Source organism: Pleurodeles waltl, chromosome 8, assembly GCF_031143425.1.
Source record: "Pleurodeles waltl isolate 20211129_DDA chromosome 8, aPleWal1.hap1.20221129, whole genome shotgun sequence".
Lineage (NCBI taxonomy): Eukaryota > Metazoa > Chordata > Amphibia > Caudata > Salamandridae > Pleurodeles > Pleurodeles waltl.
The window spans coordinates 1,402,963,257-1,402,983,273 of record NC_090447.1 but is presented as its reverse complement, the minus strand read 5'-3'; the positions used below and the strand labels follow the sequence as shown (position 1 = coordinate 1,402,983,273).

General features: G+C 43.5%; 1 protein-coding gene across 3 annotated transcripts in view; it reads left to right on the top strand.

Annotated features, from left to right (window-relative positions):
• The window catches only part of PATL2 (PAT1 homolog 2), a 261,206-nt gene that overhangs the window by 82,244 nt on the left and 158,945 nt on the right, over positions 1 to 20,017 (top strand). For 2 of the 3 annotated variants that reach the window (XM_069203213.1, XM_069203211.1), the window contains 2 exons: positions 2,766 to 2,852; positions 7,680 to 7,849. In XM_069203213.1, coding sequence (XP_069059314.1) covers positions 2,766 to 2,852; positions 7,680 to 7,849 — 257 coding nt within the window. The remainder of the gene's footprint in view (positions 1 to 2,765; positions 2,853 to 7,679; positions 7,850 to 20,017) is intronic. The other variant, XM_069203212.1, reaches the window with a different exon arrangement.

The window sequence follows — 20,017 nt, the reverse complement described above, 5'->3', positions numbered from 1 at the left end:
TTTGACCATGTACACTCTGGGCTTCCACTGTTGTACTTGATGGTTGCTTGGTAGTCTTATGACAGGTAGTGTCTTGTAGGCCCCTGTGGGGCAGTGGCTTGGATTTGGGCCACTGTCTAGGCCCTGGAGTGTCCAAAAACGTTTGCTTGCTGAGCCCATGGTGAGGAATGCAGTATGAGGTGCAGTGGGTGGCAGGTTGTAGGCTGCAGGGCTGCCACCTGTGCTCCTTGTGATCGGGTGTGGTCGCATGGCAAAGAGCGTAGCAATGTCTCTCTGCACCAGGGATGCTGGCGAACGTGGTGGCCCAGATGCTGCTGGATGTTTTGCAGAGGGCACTGTGTCCTGTACTTTGTTGCCAGTTATGTCCCTGGGCCCGGCTGGTAATGTAGTCCCGGGATGTGTGCACAGGCCTCATGCAGCGAAGGGCGGCAGTTGTGACGCACACACTCACTCCGATCTAGTGCTGAGACTGCCTCTGTGCAACCCCACCTGTTTCTGCCCGTGGTCACAACCAAATGGCTTGCTGCTGGCCGAGGTGCAAGCGTGACCTCCTCAGCGCGGCCTGCTGCATTACAGTATCCTGCTAGTATGACCGTTGACATTCCTTCCAGTATTAGATGGAGGCAAGTGACTCGAAATACAACCTCGCTGTGTGCTTTGACCCTTTGTTTTCATGGTCATATGATCGTCCCCTGTCCGAAGCCTTGTTGATCGTAGGCCGTAGGATAATTTTGCCCCTTCCCCCACACTTGAAAACCAAGCATGAGTCCAAAATGCCCACTTAAATTAAGTCCTTGATGTAGTCCGTATTTCTGGTCACCGCCTGTTTAATGGCATGTTTAAATAATCTATTTTCTAGGTGGGAAATGTGTGGAGGCGAATTGAGAACAGGTGTATTTTTGGTCCACCTTTAGTCTTAGGAAGGTGTTTCACTTTCACATTAAAACAGTTTCAAAGGACACGTTGGGAAGCATGTTTGTAATTAAAAAAAAATATATATTATTATTTACCTGCCCGCGCCGCTGCCATCACGCGGCTCTTCTCCTACAGGCTCCAGGCACAAGCTTCTAGCCTGCCCTGCCCCAATCGTGGCGCTGCTTGGTGCAGCATCAGGATTGGCTGGGAGTGCCCAGCCAGGGTGCTCCCAGGCATACTGGGAGCCTGTGCAGCTGCTCTCGAGCCAGGCAACAGTTTTCTAGCTGGAGACAGCCTATTGTGCATGTGTGTTTGGCCAGCCTGAGATGTCTGGCCAAACACACATGCCCTCTGAGGGCAGTGCACTCCCCTCGTCCAGGTCACCCCATAAGGCCCCACCCTTTCACAAGGAAAGGATAATAAACTTGGTTTATTAGCCTTTCCTTGTGAATGGGTTTGCAGTGGTTGCTGCTGGTGGGGGGCGAGGGCGATGCTACTCTGCCCATACGGAGGAGCCGCCACTGGTTATTTCACACCGGAAGCTGGTGCTTATTGTTTTGATGGAAGTGATCTGTAGTATGCTGGCCATGTTTCACTGCGGACCTGTTGGTGCAATCCCAGTATTGTACTACTTGTCAGATCGAAACCTTTGTCTTTGGGACATGTGATGTCAGATAGCTTAGTAAAGGTTCCTTCCCCCAACTCTCTGGATGGGAAATGATCGCTCAAGTAGCCCAGTGTGCAGAATAAAACGTAGCAGCCCCCCAATGCGTGGCCTTTTCTGCTGCTCCTGATGAACCCATATATTTATTGTTCTTTGCTTTAAACAAACCGGCAAAATGCTAGAATTTGATCTATTCTGGATTTAAAACCCACAGTATCTCCAGTGCATAAACCACACTGATTATATTGCAGCAGCTGGACTCGTCGCTTGTGACAATGGACGTCATTTCCTCTGCCTCACGCCTTCCATATACATAGTTTGGCCAGTTTGTTAGGTGTCGATTTATTCTTTAAAAAAAAAAAAAAAACATTTGTGATATGTCGACTAGAGACCTTTCACTAGTTTTCTGTGACGGAGAGTGACATTTCTGCTTTTGAGGCCCTTCTAAATCTGCTGTGTCCAAACTGAGGTGGCCTGCTGTGCGAAATAACAATGGATTGGGATGCAGCCCGTGTAATTACCAGTGGCTGAGTAATTAAATCATTCCATCCATCACTTTTTGTACATTCTAAATTCGCAGCACATATGTTTTCTGTGGAAGACATAAGTGTATTAGTTTGCTCATTCTGGGCGTTTTGGTAACTTTCCACTGGTTTTTAAAAAGGTGAGAAGTTCTCTGCAGACATTCAGACAATCTGATTTTCCAAATCTTGCATAAGTGCCTGAAAGGAAGGAGAAATGATTGGATACAGAGTAGCAGCCGCAGTAACAGTTAATCTCCATAGTTAGATTAGCAATTCAGACGTCTGACTGTGGTACGCATTAATTATTCTGGTAGCACAGCTGAGTTGCGGAAGGGCAGAGCAGTGGGCACCTCTTGTGGTATAGCCTAGGGTACAATGTGTCCTAATACAGGAAGGAACACGAACCTCCGGTAGATGGTAGAAGTGGGCTGCAGTTATCACCCATTTCCCCATATGGCAAACTATGATTTATGGTTAATATATGGCACACCCCTGGTTAAATGCGTTTCTACTGTGGTTTCTAAAGGTATGGCCACCATTGTGAGGCGGTGTTTTTTTTCTTTTTTATATATTTTACTTCCTGAATGGTTAGTTAGCACTCAGAAGTGTAGTTTTCTTTAGTTAGTTTTTGTATGACGGTTGGTCTTTTGTTTTGCTTTCAGCAGTCGCCCATGATGCATCGCTCTGTTCGTCCACCCCATCCCTTTACTCCCCCTCGCAGTCCATCACCACTGTTCACCCCAAACCAGGTAAAACTCTGCTTACGTCAGTCTTTGTGACTCCATGTACATCTTGTCTAGCTGTACTGTATTCATTCCCATTTGTTGAAATGTATGTACGTATTGTGCAGTAATTTATGCTTGTGATGTTTACCTCTAAGTTGGTCTCTGTATCAGTCACTTCACTGTAGCTCGAGAGTTAAATGCTTTTTTTGAAGCTTAAAGTAGAGGTCCCCTATCGCGTTCCTACCTGGAAATAAATTTCCTCATAAAGGCGTTTTTCTCAGATTTACAGAAAATACCTTTATTAATGTACCCAATTAGAAATTAAATAATGTCTCGTACTGATAATGGTACTCATTCAGTACATTCTTGGAATCCTAAACAATGTCTTCCCTCGTGCGTAGCCCTGACTCCCTTCTTTCTAATGAAATGGGACCTGATAGCGGTGCCAGCCTCTGATGATCACCATTCAAGAGTAAATACCGATTGTGATATGTTTTTAGGAAAGTAGGATTATGCGTATCATAAACGAGCTCTGCGCGTCCAGGGGTGAATCTCCTCTCTGGACTGCAGTAGGACGGTGGCGTTGGGAATGTGTTATTACAGACGTATGTAGCCTGTGATCTGTCTTTCATGCCTTCATGAAAAAGCGGAATTGCCTGGCTGTGGTTGACTGCGACTGGATGTGCTGGTGTGCTAAAGGTTAATGAGCGAATGGCCACCTTATCTGGTGAATCCAGAGGTACTGGTGGTGGGAGGCGAGGATGGGCAGAAAGATTATGTTGAGTTATGACGTTTGCAGGTTAACGGGGTTACTTCAATAGTGCTTCCTTCGAGGACTGGATACGGTTTCTCTTGGAAGGTCAAAGCCTGATTGATATTGTCGATGAGGTTGATTATTTTGTTATTGTAAGTCGACCTTAACCCTGGGTGTTTGTTAGCAGTGGAACGGGTTGATGGAAAGAAATCACAAATGTTCATAGAAGTAGATTTATGGATGACTCCAGTGCCTCCTCACCAGAAATATATATATATTTTTTGTTTGTTTGTGGGTAGTGCATAACTGGATGCAGTTGAGGCTTTTATGGCTGAGGCATTTCATAGGTATTTCTGCAGCCAAGGCGTTTTAAAGTCGGAGATGGGGAAAAATCAGTAGGGCATGAGGCCCAGCGTGGCTGCAAAAATGGGATGCAGTATAGATGACATCTATAGAGGTCCCGTCCCTCAACTATTTCATAGTCTAGCAAAAGCGTTCACTAGACCCCTTTGTCTTCAGAAGGTTTGTGGGGGAAGGAGATCTCTGAGCATAGGTTGGTGGGAAGGTTGTTTGCCCTAACCCATGCTCTGCTCTAATTGAAGACCTTTTCAGTCGTAAATTCATTCCACACTATGGGCCAACGGTTTATGAACACAATTTCTGCAGCTTGCCTGAAATCCTTTGCACGTGTTAAATCTTTGCAACAATTAAATGCTTACCTGGAGGCTTTGTATGGGCTTAAGGAACAGCATTGACTGCTACGGTGACTGTCCTCCAGGTCATTATGGATACTTGTTTCCAGTCCTGGACTTTATAACCTAATGCATTCTGGGTGTTTTAGTTGTGTTTTGCTTCCACTGAACTTGTAAGGTGAATATGTCAGAAATGTGTGATTTGTAGGTGAACATTTCATAACTATTGACAATATCTGTAATCAAGAGTGAGGTGGTTACCTTACTTGACTGCATTGACAAGCAGAATGTATTGAGATTTAGCTGAGTGCCAGTACAGTTGGAACAGTCCTGGAGTCTTATTTCTTGATGTCACCTGGTAGTCTTAACTCTTGAGGCCACCCGCATGATGTCCTGCAAGCTGTTCCATGTTCAGGACTCATGAGGACTTGGCTTGCTGAATGCCATAATGGAAGACCAGTGTCATTCTTGATCATCCTCTTTACTTCTCAAGTGCACACAGTGATTTTCAGGTTTGAGGTATGCTCAAGCCCTAAAGGAGCTCTTACCAAGGTGTTGGTCATGTGACCCAGGAATCCCAAACCAGGTTGACTTATGGTTCCTTTCCTGTGATGTAAGCTCCTTTTAGACCGTTTATAAGGCAGAAGTTCTGAAAAGTTTTTTTTGTCTCAACAAATCTGCCCCCTAGTTGCTGTTTTTGTCCCTCATTATGCTTCTTGCAGTTGGATCTTCTATGTAATATTTTATCTGGATGTTGTCCTGGATCTCGTCATCTTCCTGCTTCTTCAGGGTGAGCTTGGTGCTTGACATTCTCCTTGTTCATTCTCTGCAGCGTTAATCAAGATTATTAATCTCACTGAGGTTTCTTCATTTTGCAGGCTTTTCCTATAATTTCAAACTCTAGACACTTGACACACTTATGCATATTTTGTACTGGGTGACACCTTTACTACTTGGAGGAGTTGCCTTTTAATCATGCAGCCTAGAAATGGACTTGGCAGACCGTTCAAGAGTCCAGTCTGTGTGAACATGCACTGTTAAGCGTGATAATGAGCTATAGGTTAACTGCTAAAGCTATACCTGTGGTGGTACCGGTACTGCTTTGTTAATAGGAAAATTCCAATGGAGGCACTTCAGGCAAAGCGGCAAGATTTCTTCATAGCTTCCTTTGAAGTATGGGAAACCTAGAACGCTTGTAGTAAAATATGTTGAGTTTCCTCTGTTTTGCGTAATAAAAATGCAACTCTTCCTTTAGTTAATAGTAGATATTGACATGGAGCTAGGGAAGCACCTTGAGCCGATGTAAGATAGGTGAGCAAAATAGGAGAAAAGCAATAATGTGTAATGCTAGAAATATATGTATCCATGTGTATGTATCTATATATATATATATCTATCAATTGCTTAAATAAAATAAAGGCTGATGGAATGTCCATACTGGAATCTGGGCACATACTGAAAAAGAAATAACTGATTCCCAAGGGTTTTTTTTTTTTTTTTTTTTTTTTTTTTTTTTTTTTTTTATAATAACAGAAGTAACCAATATTCACAAATAGGGTGACTATTTTTGACAACATTTATTTCCCAGACTCTTGTCCACAAATATTCACCCTGTTGGTTGAATCAAAAAGTTAGTGTGGATATTTTGACTAAACCGAACTCTGGTGTGGAATGGTGTGAGGGCATTCGCTGCTTACAAGATGAATCTGAGATGGATGACATGCACTTAGGGTGGGTCTGCACCACCAATACTTTCTCACCGGTTGGTGTTTTCATCTGGAGTCTTGACAACCATGAAATAACTGACCGATTAGTATACGCACAAAAGAATGATTGTTTTCAACATCAGGAGCCGTTGTACAAGTGTATGTTTGTATGGATCTGTGGGAGGTGTGTATACAAATTTGTGTGGTAGCCATGAGTGAGTTTCGCTGGTCCTCCTCGGACAGGCAGCCTCTTTTTGTAACTTTTGAGCTTGTTTACATAAATTCTTGCAACAGTAGTATGCTGTATATTGCACCTGCATAAATATTTAAGTTCAGTTACCACCTATTAAATCAACTTTGAATGTAGATGATTATTTCTGTTTCGTAGGCTCTGCTCAGATCACCTTTGGATGAGTTCTTAATGTAGATGCTACATTTCGGCTCCAATCCATTGCTCTACACATCATTCTTCAGGGTTATAACCACACCAAATAGAGGGTGCTGAGGCTGTATTTCAAATGCCTTGTCTGTCTCGATACAAGAATGAAGTAGATCTCTTCCATACCTATGCCATTCATTCTAAACAGCAAATCCAATATTCTTGAAAATTCTAGGACTCATTAAGATCGCTTTCTAGCTGCTTGCTTTTCCTGACAAAAGTATCAAATGTGAAGATTACAAAAATGAATGTAAATAGTTTATTGTATATTTTTAAACTTTTTTTAATTTGTTTGCCCTTAAATGTGGCAGAATTGTATTTAGAATGTCTTATAATAGGGCCTTGAAGGCTCTACAGCTCAATGGTTACCAGGAAGATGGTTTCTAATGAATAGGAAGTATGTAGAGTGGTAATTAATGTTTAGCATTTTAATAAGAAAAAAGTATGTATTTGTTTTGTCCAGATGTTTAAAAATAAAATCGAATTTTATTGTACCAGACATTAACATATTAATATTGAAAGGAGTGGCTGTCTCTGGTTTTTATTTTTTATTTTTATTTTTTAAATTCTAATTCACCGCCCCATTTCCGACATAGAAAAATAAATCTAAAGTAACTTCATTAACAAAGAATCAATTCTAATGGTGTTGTGGAAAATAATTAATTTTTTCTTTTTTTTCCTGCTTTACTTAAAAAATACATTGATACTAAACTGTTGATATTGAACTGTTCATTTAAAGTGCTAGTACTTCCTCCCATTCCTGTTGTGGTTACAATGTAATATTCCCTGTTTCGTTCAGAATGCAGAAAGGGTTCTATACGTGACGCCTGTCATCCTGCTGGATTGAATTAATTTGTTTTTAGGTGCGCCGTTGGTGCCTTTACATTTCAGGTATTGAAACATGTAAAACATTTGTACCATTTACATAGCGTGGCACATTCATTCATTCTTTATTTTTTTTTTTTTTTTTTATTTTTTTATTAAATGTAATACATGCTCATTTATGGCTTTCTTTTGTCTGAGATTTTAACTTGGACTTTGACCCCTTGTAGAAAGCCGTAAGAGCCTTCTCCCTCAAAAAAGGGCTTCAGGAAATTTATTATTTTTGTTGCAGACGTTGATTGCTTAAAGCTTGTGCTTTCTTTTCATGCTGACCACCAGTTAAATTAACTGGCAATAGACACATTGGAAGGGTGTCACTTCTAGTGCCTAGTATAACAGTAAACCGTTTAAACTCTAAAATTATCTTTTTTTCCTCAGTCGCCAGGTTACGTGTCGCAAACGCCGTTCAGACCGATGTCTCCCAATATCAGCACCCCCTCGCGCCCCATGACCCCGAAGATGGTCCGAATGCACTTTGGGCCCATGTCTCCCAGTCCAAGCTTCTCTCCCTTCTTCAGTCCAATGGCCAACTCGCTGCAGAGGTTCAGGTAAGCTCTGGAAATGAAACTCTGATATAGTGAGGAGTGCTGAACAAAATAGTTGTATCTTGGAATACTGGAAAATACACTGTTGTTTTACTTCCTTTCTTGTTGGTCATTGCACGGTTATCTGCATTATTCAGTTGCATGTGTACTTGTTTTGTCTTAATTGGTAGAGTACGCCTTTATAATTTGGACCCATTTTTAGGGTTGAGTGCAATTTCTTTGGGCTTTTAACCACGCCCATGTCAAGCCTTTCACTTTTATTGGTTCGTAGGCTTGACTTTTAAAATCCACTTGATTTAATAGTGAAAGGCATGCATACGTCGTGCCTTTTCTGGTGTTAGCCCTCCTCAAGCGCACTGGCAATTACTGAAAACATGCGAGGCTTCATGTTGTCAGCCTGGTTTCTGCACTACTTTATCTTTTTATTTTCCATGCAGCGCGATTGCCCTGGGTTTTACATATTGCAATCACGCTCGGTTTTTTGGTTTTCAATTTCAGTGCAATTGCGCTGGGTTTTACATAGCACAGTCGTGCTTTTTGCTCCACCAGGGAAGGGAAAAAAAAAAAAAAACTGCATGTGAAGAAACAACTTCGCATACGACTCCACCAGCCTTGTGGGTTTTCTGACTCAATTCCTGTCCCAGAAAGCGATTTTCCCCTGTCACTGACAGAAGTAGACCTGCCTTATTTTACAGTGGAACTGTTCCAAGAAAAACTTTAATTTACTGACCAAAACGAATGAGTGCATTTTTTTGACGAGTGTGAAATCACGTTTGTGACTCACAAACGTGGCTTTATCGTCTCAAAAAAGTAGTTTGCATACGTAAATTGAGAGTACGCGTATAAACAGCGTGTTTGACTCTAGCCCCTTATATTTCTATGCTTGCAGCAGCACATTGGGCGAGAGCCTCGATCGAACTCCAAGCAGGTTATAGATTTAAACATCTAACTCCTCCTTCCCTCGTGATCTGAGGCAAGGTACAATTTGGAACATCCTCGGGCAGGGTGAAATGCCAAAACTAACACACATGGGACAGCTATATTTTATTTTTTCAGCAGGAAAAAAAATCTATTTTCTTTCGGAGATCCATGTAAAAATTACATTGAAATACTGAAACTATCTTTTATCAACTAGTTTACATTTTGTAACACGAAACGTAGAACTTAGAATTCACAAATACGAACGCATTTTTCAGGCATAGATGTGGCTTGTTGGCTGAACTACTGGCTGCGCAATTTCATGACTACAAATTTTAATACAGACATTCTGAAATAGGTGATATAAATACATTCTTAGTTTGGTGATGTATTATGTGTAGCGTGGTTAGCATTCTTTTATTAGCGTTTTATTGTAATGACATTCCATGTTCTGTAGTGCGCTCGAGCTGCTGGTTCGACGGGCATTCACCCGTTGATCCGGTAGCTGGAGGGAGCTGGCTCTGTTGTGGGTCTGCATTTTGGAGAATAAACTTCGGATCTTCTTTTATTTGCAAGATCGACTTTGTGGTTATTCACCCTACATTACACATTCCCACTTTCTCAAATTGTGTGACCCTGGACAACTTTAATATCCAGTCACTTTTAGCCTAAGTCTCTGATGCACTCATTGCACACATTGTATTGGAATATTTTTATGAATGGCTAGTGACATCTTTAGTTCTTAAAAAGACCTGATGGCATCACAAAAAATCAATTATGCCAGTGGTTCTTAACCTTTTGACTTCTGTGCTCTCTCCCCCACTTAATTATTACTGGACCCAGGTACCCCCCCCTTAATTATTATTGGAATCTGGGACCACCACTCAGTAATTAGTGGAAGCCGGGGAGCCCGGCCTAAGCATTTTCCATAATTTGAACCACAAAACAATACATAGCTTTCATCAAACAAATATTTAAATGTTTAAATATTTTGTTTAAATCACTAACAAATATAACAACATCTAAATTTGAATGGGAAGGTTGGAGCTTTTCTAAACACAGTAGAGGCCCCTTACCGTTCATAATTCTTTTTTGCACCTAGCACTGCTCGCATGAATCAATCTGAGGATACTACCTTAATTTTTAGCTTCAGTTTTAAAATTCCTTTGTGTACAGATGTTTTAATTTTCAACTGCACGTTTTATATACACTTTATTAATTAGTATTATATAATTTTCCAAGGAGTCACTGACCACAGCAGTAGGCTTTGTGGATCCCCAGGAGTCTCCAGACAACAGGTTAGGAACCATTGCATCAAGAAATATTGTAGTCCTTGGGTCACCCCCCACTTCAGCCCCTAGCTTGCATGTGTTTTTCATGGGTTGCCATTGGTTGGCTGGACTGCCCATTTTGAAGGTCACAACACTGTCCCATTGATGCTCCCATAAGGTTTTGGCTATTAGCCATCAAGTCTTCCTTTTTAGGTTGCGCATAGCAGCACACAAGCGCTGCCTTTCAGACGTGTTATTACGTATCTGGGATTTTAACAACTCATACCTCACGCCCATCACTACCACTCGTTCGTGGGCTTGCCCTTCAAAAATCCTTTGACATTGGTAAGTGGCTCACGTTTCTCCCTCCTTGGGGAGGTTTTGTTAGTGCCTTGGCCATCACCCCTGTTATATGGGTAATTGCACTTTTGCCAATAAATTTGCGCGCAAACTTCTTTTTCCTTTTGTGTGTCTCTTCACGCTGATGCTCGTGGCAGCTGTGGCGCTGTGAGTTGACTCGCTTATGTGAAACTGTTTTACTGTTAATTTTCAGTTTGTGGCAAGAAAAGTCAGTTTAGGAGTTTACAACGCTAATAGCTCTAACTTGAGCAAATGCAAGACCCATTGTATTGCAAATGCTTGTTATAAAGGAAGTTGCCTGCATGTTGTATGCCGCAAAAAAGTGCAATAGTACCAATGCTTGATTTGTAAATAAAAATGTGCCGGTGCCGAAAGCTCGCCTCTGAAACGAGCGGCTGCCACCATTAAATGTGCGAGCACAAAATACTGAGGTAACGTAATCCTAAAGCCAGTTTAGGCTTCTTTCATCCATTTACAGCCACTCCCTGTCCCTTCAGCTCACTCTTGCAGCTTTTTGCTTTCTCCCTTTGTTACGCTTTTTCCAGACAACATTGAAGCCATCTAGTACTGTAATAAAATGGGCCATGTGTGGTCCCATGTCCTATTTCTAGTGCCTCTAAAGTTGGCAGCAGGTAGTTCTTGATGGGATCTCCCTGATGGTGAGTCTCCTGTTGGGTTCCTTAAACATCAAGGCAGGTGAACTCTGCATTCTGTATCTTGCTATCCATGTGTGGTTTCTGCTCCAGTAGGCGGGTCATGGCATATTCCCTCAATGCGGTGTGCCCTTAGTAGATCTATTCTCTACCTCTGGAACACTCCGTATCTAGCCTTGTGGCCATGGAGCTTCCTCCTGAAGACAATCAGGGAGACACGTTCTGCCTTCAGTGGGATTCTTTTTGTTCCTGCCACTGGTGGTATGAGTCCTCAAAAACGTCAGGAGGTCCAGCTCATCTGGATAGTCCAAGACTGTAGGGGAGTGGGCGGTGCTCAGTCGGATACCCCACCTATCTAGATAGGAGTATCTGCTCTCCAGTTCGAGTTCTTCTTTGGCAAGTCTTGCTGTGCCAGCAAGAGGACAGAGTTCTGTCTCATCAAGGTGGATTAACCTTGTGATTTATCTCTGTGTTTCTGGTCATAACTTCATGAGGAACTACCGTATTGACTCCTGGGTTTGCAGAGAGGGTGGTTTTGCCTGCTCAGTGCTCCAAAACTTTGTGGGCTATAAGACCCCCTAAGACTCTCTAACATCACAGACTGTATTGCTTTGGAACGGATTCAGAGGGCAAAGACTGTGGTTAGAAGTATCTATCAGTAGAAAACATTACTTGCCTTCTGTAGTGTTCTTTCTGATGTGTAGTCTAACTACAACTACTTCACTGTCTGCCTACCTCCAGGTTCTGTGGAGTGAACGTCTTGTAGGTTGTAAGGTCCCAATTTAGTCTTTGCACACTGTCGTCCTACCTTAATTTGTTGGTTGCTCCTCATCCGTTGAAAAACTGGTGTTGGCACACAGGGGTGTGGTTACCTATAGGCAGCTGTGTTGTCACTTCCACAGGTGGAATGGAGTTGCCACAAAGTCCCATGGCGCAGTCTGTTGCCATACATGATCTATTGCTTAGATTTTCTGCATCCAGTCTGGCAGCAGGCCGATTCAAAAGGTGATGAATCTTCAGTTGGAGTGTCCTGAGAAAAAAACTAAAGGCGAGTAACTTATTTGTGAGACCTCCAACTCAGTGAAATGTCCGGACATTGTTCTGAAAATGGAGAATATGAATCCCTTCACAACTGACACAGTAAAAAGTGATATAAATGGCGAGATCCTCAAAACATGTAACACACTCATTTAAAGTGTTATCCTCAGTATGATGCGTACAGTCGCTGCATTTTGAATATACTGATTACAGTCATCTCTCATAGGAATGGAATTACAGCCACCTGAATAACACTGGAGTTGTCTAGTGTGTTAAGTTAACACGAGTAGTGGGTGCCCCTCGAGATACTCCGGATGTATCTTGTAGGAATTAGCAGCTTCGAAAGTGCCCCTAATGTTTGACCACTGAACGTCCGCCAAACTTACACATTATTATATATTTTTTTTTAACCAGGTAAATGGAAAAACAGAAAATGCACAGTGATAGTATAATTGCATTGCACTTGAATTTAATATAACTGTTGAACTCCGCACCTAATGGCTTCCTTTTATTTTTTATAGTGCCATGCAGTACTCATACATTTGGTATTGATATCACGAGATCTAGTGGCTGCAGTTCAAATTTCAATTTCAGTTGGTCTCGAGCCTGTCATGAAACCAGAATTGGTAGCCAATGAAGTTCCATCTTACGGTCTGTTTGTTGCATTCTAGAACTTTCTTAAAGGAGGCTGGACCCGAGAGAGAGAGACCTAACTTGGGCCATAAGTTGAGACCCCCTGACTGGGTTTTATTTTTTCTTCAGCAATGGCCCTGTCTAGCTGAATCACAGGTTCTGAAAGAGGATTGGTGGTTTTCCTTTGGGTGTTTAAGTTGAAGGAGCTCTTTCATGGAGATTCATATCGGCTGACTCTGCTGTCTGGGGTGACGGGGTGATACCAGTATGGACTATGCTGCACCACCAGCGAGACATGAAACAAACTGATTTAAGTAGTCAAAGGAGTAGTTCTTGCTCTACCCATACCAGAAGAAAGAGCCCCCATACCACCGCACGTAAGCAAGAATAATGGGAGGAATTGGAAATTGTACTGGCATGTGAAATGGTATGACTTGCTTCCTGGAAAACGTCAGAGAAGTGGTACTTTGTCCTGCAAATGTAAAATGAAATATGTAGGATGCCAATTGAGATTTGGGCCCTGATGTATGAAAGAGGTTTACCTGTTTTATGTCTATGGGGAAAACATCTGTAGTACATATGGGCCTTGGTCCTTTGCATTGCTTTTGGAAAGCTGAAAATGCAGGTGGTTGCCATATAATCTTCCTAACTGATTCTGTACAGAGACTTTGGCTCGGCTATTATAATACCAGTTGCCCCTGACCTCTGGACCAGTTGCAAGTCTTCCTTTGCTGATTGAGAAGTGAAAGGTGCATTAATGAATCCCCGGTACTGAACCCTGTATTTGGTGAAGTTTTGGAGTGCTATTCTAAAGTGGAATTTCCGGTGCACCCTCAGGTTAACTTGAGCAAGGTATTGTTAAAGATAAAGTTAGATTGGGCAAGGTTTATTGTTCCAGACTGGCTCATTGATGCTTGTTAAATAGACAGATAAATGCAGGAACTACCCGCTTGCTTTTCGAAGACTAGAAAGGTTCTGACATACACCAATGGAAAGCAGATTGAAAGTCTGGGGTCTGAGGGAACACCCTTTGAGTATCTCCTAGTAATCACCAATTGCAACTACAGTCTTCAACTTGAGCAAGGGTTGAGGAAACCCAGTAAGTAATTTGACAGTAAGAATGCGTAAGCATAAAAGATCTTACACACCCTTTGCAATGACTGTTCATAATGCAGTTTGTTAAACGGTGAGCTAGAATCATGTTCTTAACTAGTGCTCGTGTAAAGCACACAGTTTAAAGTGTCACACCCCGGTCTCAGAAATGCTGAACCGATTCCATCAATTGAATTAAAAAAATATTGCTAAGAAATTCATGAAACTAAACTATTAAATGTTAAACGTGCATCTTTAGGACGGAGCTTGTGGAACTACTGTGTAGCTATGTCTTCATCTCTGGTGTGGCTCCATTTCAGGACTGAGTAAATCATTGATTAATGCTTGGCGCACCAGAATTCTTGGTGAGCGCACAGTGCAGGTTTAGAAGAGCCTTTTCTTTCCACTGAACACAAGAACCAGAGCCACACGTGAGCTCCCCTTGCACCACCTTGCCTGGGAATCAAGAGCGCTCCCATTATGATACATGGTGGTCTGGAGACCAAATTGCAAAAGTGATGTCTGGGCAGTAATACCATTAGAGGAAACTTGTCCACTGCTTGCATTTTACCATGATTGGAGAGGGGAAAGCAGAAAGCAGATTCTCTACCCTTTTTATTCCCCCCATAAATCTGTTTATTGTTATTTTTGTTATTAGTTTACATTTCTCATCTTATCTCAGTTACTGTTTAATACATTGCAGTTTAATATGCTTATATTATACAGGGTTGTTGCATATTTTTATTACCACATTTTCATGTTTGCATGACATTTGCTTCGTATTGTCCTTGCGTTTGTCTTGTTGTTAATCGCATCTGCAATTCTTGTAGTAGTGATAATATTTTGGTCGGATTATTGGATTGCAGCACTTGATTAAGAGAGGTATGTAGGGTAATCATTATGTTTTTGCATGGATTTAACTTTAAAATGAAGAAGGGTGAAGGAAAATAGGAACTTGTGTAATAATAACTTTAACTTTAGCCGATGTCCATATCTATGTGATTGATTTAAATTTCGCTGTTTTCATGCCTGGTTGGGGATTTCTGGTAGCGATTCAGTTTGTAATTGGGGGGTTTGGGGTGTTTCGTGGGAGTCGTTGCTTATTCCCTTCTCAGTTCTCAATGTCCTAGTTTGTTCAGTTACGCCGTGTTTTATTTTCTTACGTGGTGTGTTCTTTTCATTTGTGATTTTTAAGTTAGCAGTGGTTCAACCTCTCCCCTGTCAGATGTGATTCAGTGCTGTGTAGTTTGGTTAGGAGGTCCTCCCAGTCGACAGATATCAGGTGCTGACGTAGCCCTAGGGTTTCTTCACGTTTGAGTGCTATGTGCTCTGCTCCCGCCCACACCTTGAGTGAGCGTCTCCAAGCTTCTATCGGTGGGGGGGTCTGGAGATTTCCATCTTTGGGTCACCAGCCGTTTCGCAACAATTAGTCCCAGATCTATAAAACGTGTTTCTGCTCTGTGTTGCTTGCTTCTAGGGAATAGTCCCAGGATGCAAGTCTCCCATGTAAACGGTATTTGTTGTGTAATGCATGTGGCTAGGCTGTCTGCCACCTCCTTCCAATAGGCGCTTAGGTTAGGACAGGACCAGATCATGTGTAGCAAGTCTACTCCTATTTCACGGCATCTAGGACAGGCTGCGTCCTGGCGATTAAAATATTTGTTTACGCGTGCAGGTGTGAGGTAAGCTCTGTTTACAATATAATACTGGATTAGTTTAAATCGTGAGTTGCGTGGTATATTAAGGTGGCCTGAGATGGCAGCTCTCCATTTTGTTATCGCGATGGATTAGCCCGAGTCTGTTTCCCATGTCGTGCGTAGTTTTCAGTGGCAGTTTGGATTCTAAGGGCATCTGCCAACCAGCTGACCTGATGTTGGCCGGAGCCCACCACCTGCAGGTATTGAATCAGCAGATGGGTGGGTGGGGGTGTTGTGATGTCTCCCCATTTGGAACTCAAAGATCCCACCAGTGAGCCGTATAGGAGGAATTGGCCGGGCGGAAGCCCCATTTCTTGGAGCTTGTCAAACTGTAATAATTGGTTGTCGTCATATATGTCACCTAGTGTGTGTAATTCTAGTTCATGCCATGTGCACAGTTCTGTGTCTGATGTGACCCTAGTGCCCCTTGGTGTGCCCACCAATGCTAGTGCTGGTGCGAATGGGGTCAACGGCTTTGTAAGACGAAGTGATCTATGATAGCATTTGTGTGCTGTTCTAAGGAATATTTGTCTAGGGGTTCGCGGGTGTGTGATCGGGTGGAATAAATGCTGTATTTGTTGGAGCGAGTATGGTCTTGTCTCTGTATCGGCCAGCTGTTTACCAGCCAGCCATCTGGATATCCATTGGAGTTGGGCTGCTAGGTAATAATGTTCCAGATTGGTGACCGAAAGCCCACCCTTATCAGTCGGTAGATACAGTTTTTTAAGGGCTACTCTACAGCGACCATTATTCCATATAAATTCTCTCAGCCCTGTTTCCAGTGTTTTAAAGAAGGCGGGGAGACATAATGTGGTAGATTAGAGAAGAAGTAGAAGAGTCGCGGGAGCACTACCATTTTGAGGAGTGCTATCCTATCCGCCACTGATAGTGGCAGTGTTCTCCAGAAGGTCATTTGGGATCTGATTGAAGATGTTGCTTTTACCAGATTGCCCTCGAATATATCTTCTTTGCTATGATAGATCTTAATGCCCAAGTATCTAAAGGTGTTTGGCTGCCAGATAACTGGGCTTTCTGTTAGGGTGAGTCTTGGGTTTGATAGGCCTGGGTCAAATGGGAAGAGGCTCGACTTAGACCAATTGACCCTAAGTCCTGATATCTGTGCAAATTGCCCCAAGAGTGTGCCAACTCTCTGCGGGATTCGCGTGATGTCTCTAAAGAATAGTAGGAGATCGTCAGCATATAGCGACACTATGTGTAAGCCGTCTCCCAAAGGTATTCCCCAGTTGGATCCCTCTTCGCGTAGGGTGGCCGCTAGTGGTTCCATTGCGAGTGAGAATAGTAACGGTGAGAGGGGGCAGCCCTGTCTTGTGCCTCTACCCACCCGGATTGGTTCTGATATCTCAGGGCCCAGACCCACCCTTATCGTTGGTCTGGTGTATAGTAGTTTAGCTAGGCGGGTGAAAAATTGTCCTATGTCGTATTTTTGCAGCACCTCGAACAAGTAAGGCCATTCCAGAGAATCGAAAGCTTTCTCTAGGTCGAGGACCAGGCAGCCCGCTCGCGGCCAGGCCCGTCTGGCATATTCCATAACCCGGAACAGTCTTCTGATATTTTGGGAGGTGTCTCTAGCTGGTAAAAATCCATTTTGGTCAGGATGTATCAGTTCTGGGACGCTTGGTGCCAGTCTTGTTGCTAATATCTTGGCTAGTATTTTGTAATCAGTGTTTAGCATTGCTAGTGGTCTGTATGAGCCCATATCTATTGGGTCTCTTCCAGGTTTAGGAAGAGAGACAAGCAATGCCTCTTTGTGTGTCCGACAGGTGGCCCTTCTGCTCGGCTGTCTCATACACCCGTAGTAATTTAGGCGCCAGATGTGTGGTGAATGGTTTATAGAAGTCCGCTGGTAGCCCATCTGGGCCTGGTGTCTTGCCTGGATTGAGGTCCTTAATAGTGGCTTTGATTTCCTCTAGGTCAAGAGGTGTCTCGAGAGTTTCAATCTGGTCGCTTTTTAATTTTGGGAGTTTCACTTTGTCAAGAAATTCCATACTGGAGTTTTCTCCAGAGGTTATTCTCGTGGTGTAGAGAGTTGTATAGTGTCTTGTAAATTCGGTTTGAATCTCTGCAGGTGTGTATACTATTTCCCCTGTGTGTGAGCGAATGTCCATTATTGGTTTTCTCTCACAGTCCCGTCGTATCAGCCAGGCGAGCAATTTACCTGCCTTATCCGCTGATGCATGGGTTCTCGCAGAGTGTGCAGTGTAGTTTAGACCTCTCAGACGCTCTAATAATGTCTGGCGATCTGTGTGCAACGCTGCTAGTATCGCCTTTTCAGCTTGATTATTAGTGATTTCATCTTCTGATTGTGGTAGAACCCATTCTATTTGGGCCAGATCGCGTTCGATGGTTTTGCGCATGTTGCATTGGGTTCCTAGGCAATGCCCTCGGGTAAAGACTTTAAATGCATCCCATTCAATGAATCCAGAGGTGGCCGTGCCTTCATTTTGTTCAAAATATTCTAGATTTGCAGAGCTTAATGAGGCTCTAAAATCAGGGTCTTCTAGGAGTTCTGGCCTTAATTTCCACGTGTGGATAGGTGGGCGAGAAGATCCCCAAAGCAGCCGCGCTGTTAAGGGGTTATGATCGGAGTGTGTGCGTCCCATGTACACCGGATTTTCTATTACTGGGGCGAGGTTTGCAGTGCAGAATATGTAGTCTAATCGTACGTGCAAGGAATGCGGGGCAGAGTAGAAGGAGTAGATTCTGTCCTCTCTGTGTTTTTGTCTCCATATATCTATTAATTGCCAATGTTGAGTCCAGTTTACCAGGCCTCGTGAGGCAGCCACCACTGGGGATGTTGATAGTGGTGGGAAAGAGCGGTCTAGTTCTATGTCTTGCACGCTGTTGAAGTCTCCCCCAAGTACCCACGGGAGAGTGCTCCAGTGTGCTAGGTGGCGTGTTAGGGTGTGTAGGAAAATAGTTTGTTCTGTGTTTGGGGCATATATGGAGCCCAGTATGATTGTGCGCCCTGCTAGTTTCCCTTTAACGAGTACATATCTACCCTGGGGGTCTATGATTTGTTCTTCCATCGCAAAGGGAATGCCTGCTCTTATCCAGATAAGCGTACCCCTGGCATAAGCAGAGTATCCTGTCGCATATAATTGCCCCCTCCAGCGCTGGCGTAGTCTAGGGATTTCCTGATCTATTAGATGTGTCTCTTGTAGGAGCGCTATTTGAACTGAGTGTCTTTTAAGATAGGAGTAGATGGCGTATCGCCGTTTGGGGGAATGTATACCTCTCACATTCCAGGTGATTGTTGTGTATGTAGCCATGTGTGAAGTGTTAGATCTTTCTTTCCCCTCACCCACCTGTGTTTCCTGAGCTGCACTATTTAGTTAACTTTCCGTCCCCAGTTGGAGTTTGTAAAGGTTATGTATGGACATCGGCAAAAACAAAACTTAGTTAATACTATCAGAGCAGTTAAACACCGGGTCACCACCCAAACATTGCAACAAGGACAAGGACGTGTAGGTGCATGTCTATGCATTTCCGGACTCCACTGGTAGGAGTGTAGAGGTAGGCCAAGTATGTCGGGAGATGGTGTAGTCTTTGGCTTTATAGTCCGGCTAGGACGGATAACTAAAATGATCGGTGGGGGCGCAGGAGTGACCCCCGATGTATAGGTGTATCAGGGAGGAGAACCGACAATGCGAGAAAAAAAATGGGGGGTGGGGGGTAAGGAGGAGGAGAGGGGGCAGCCCCGTGGCCAAAGCCCGTCATTGTCATCAACTGCGCGTTTATAGTTTCTTTTGGATTGACATGGGCATCTCTTTGCTGTGTTGGCTGCTTGCACGTTCATCGGGGCACCCCATGTGCGCGCCTCAGGTTGAGTGTCTCTTATTAGATAGTGTGATTTTACATTATGCAGGAGTTTTTAGAAAATTTTGTCTGAAGTGGCCGGTGTCACAGAGGGTCCCTCAATAGGTCCCGATTCCCATAAGCAGTCCGGTGTGGGGGGACGGTCGCTGGTTGCTTGTGAGATTTCGGTGTCTGAGCCAGAGTTCAGAGGGGATGTGGCCATTGCTGTCGCGGTGTGCATCGCTTCTCTTCTTTCTCGGATCAATTGTTCCAGGTCTGGGGCACATTTGGTTGATTCCGTGCGGGTTGTGCTTCTCTTTCGGTCCCGCTTGTTTCGGCCTCGCCTGACCCGAGGTGTTTTTTCGGTTCGCTCTGGGGTGTCACCGGTTGCTAGTCCTGTCGATTCGAGCCATTCCCATGTTGCCTCGGGGGTGGAGAAAAAGTGCGTTTTGTCCTTGGCCACTACACAGAGTTTGGCTGGGAACAGCAATGAGTAGTTTAGGTTCAGTGATCTCAACTTAAGTTTCACAGGAAGATAAGAGGCCCGATCCCTCTGTACTGTTAGGGTGTAGTCTGGAAACAATAGTATTTGCACACCGTCTATTTTGGGTGGTGAGGCTGCTCTTACTGTTCGTAGTATGATGTCTCTGTCCGCATAGTGGAGGAGGTGTATTATAAATGGGCGTGGAGCGC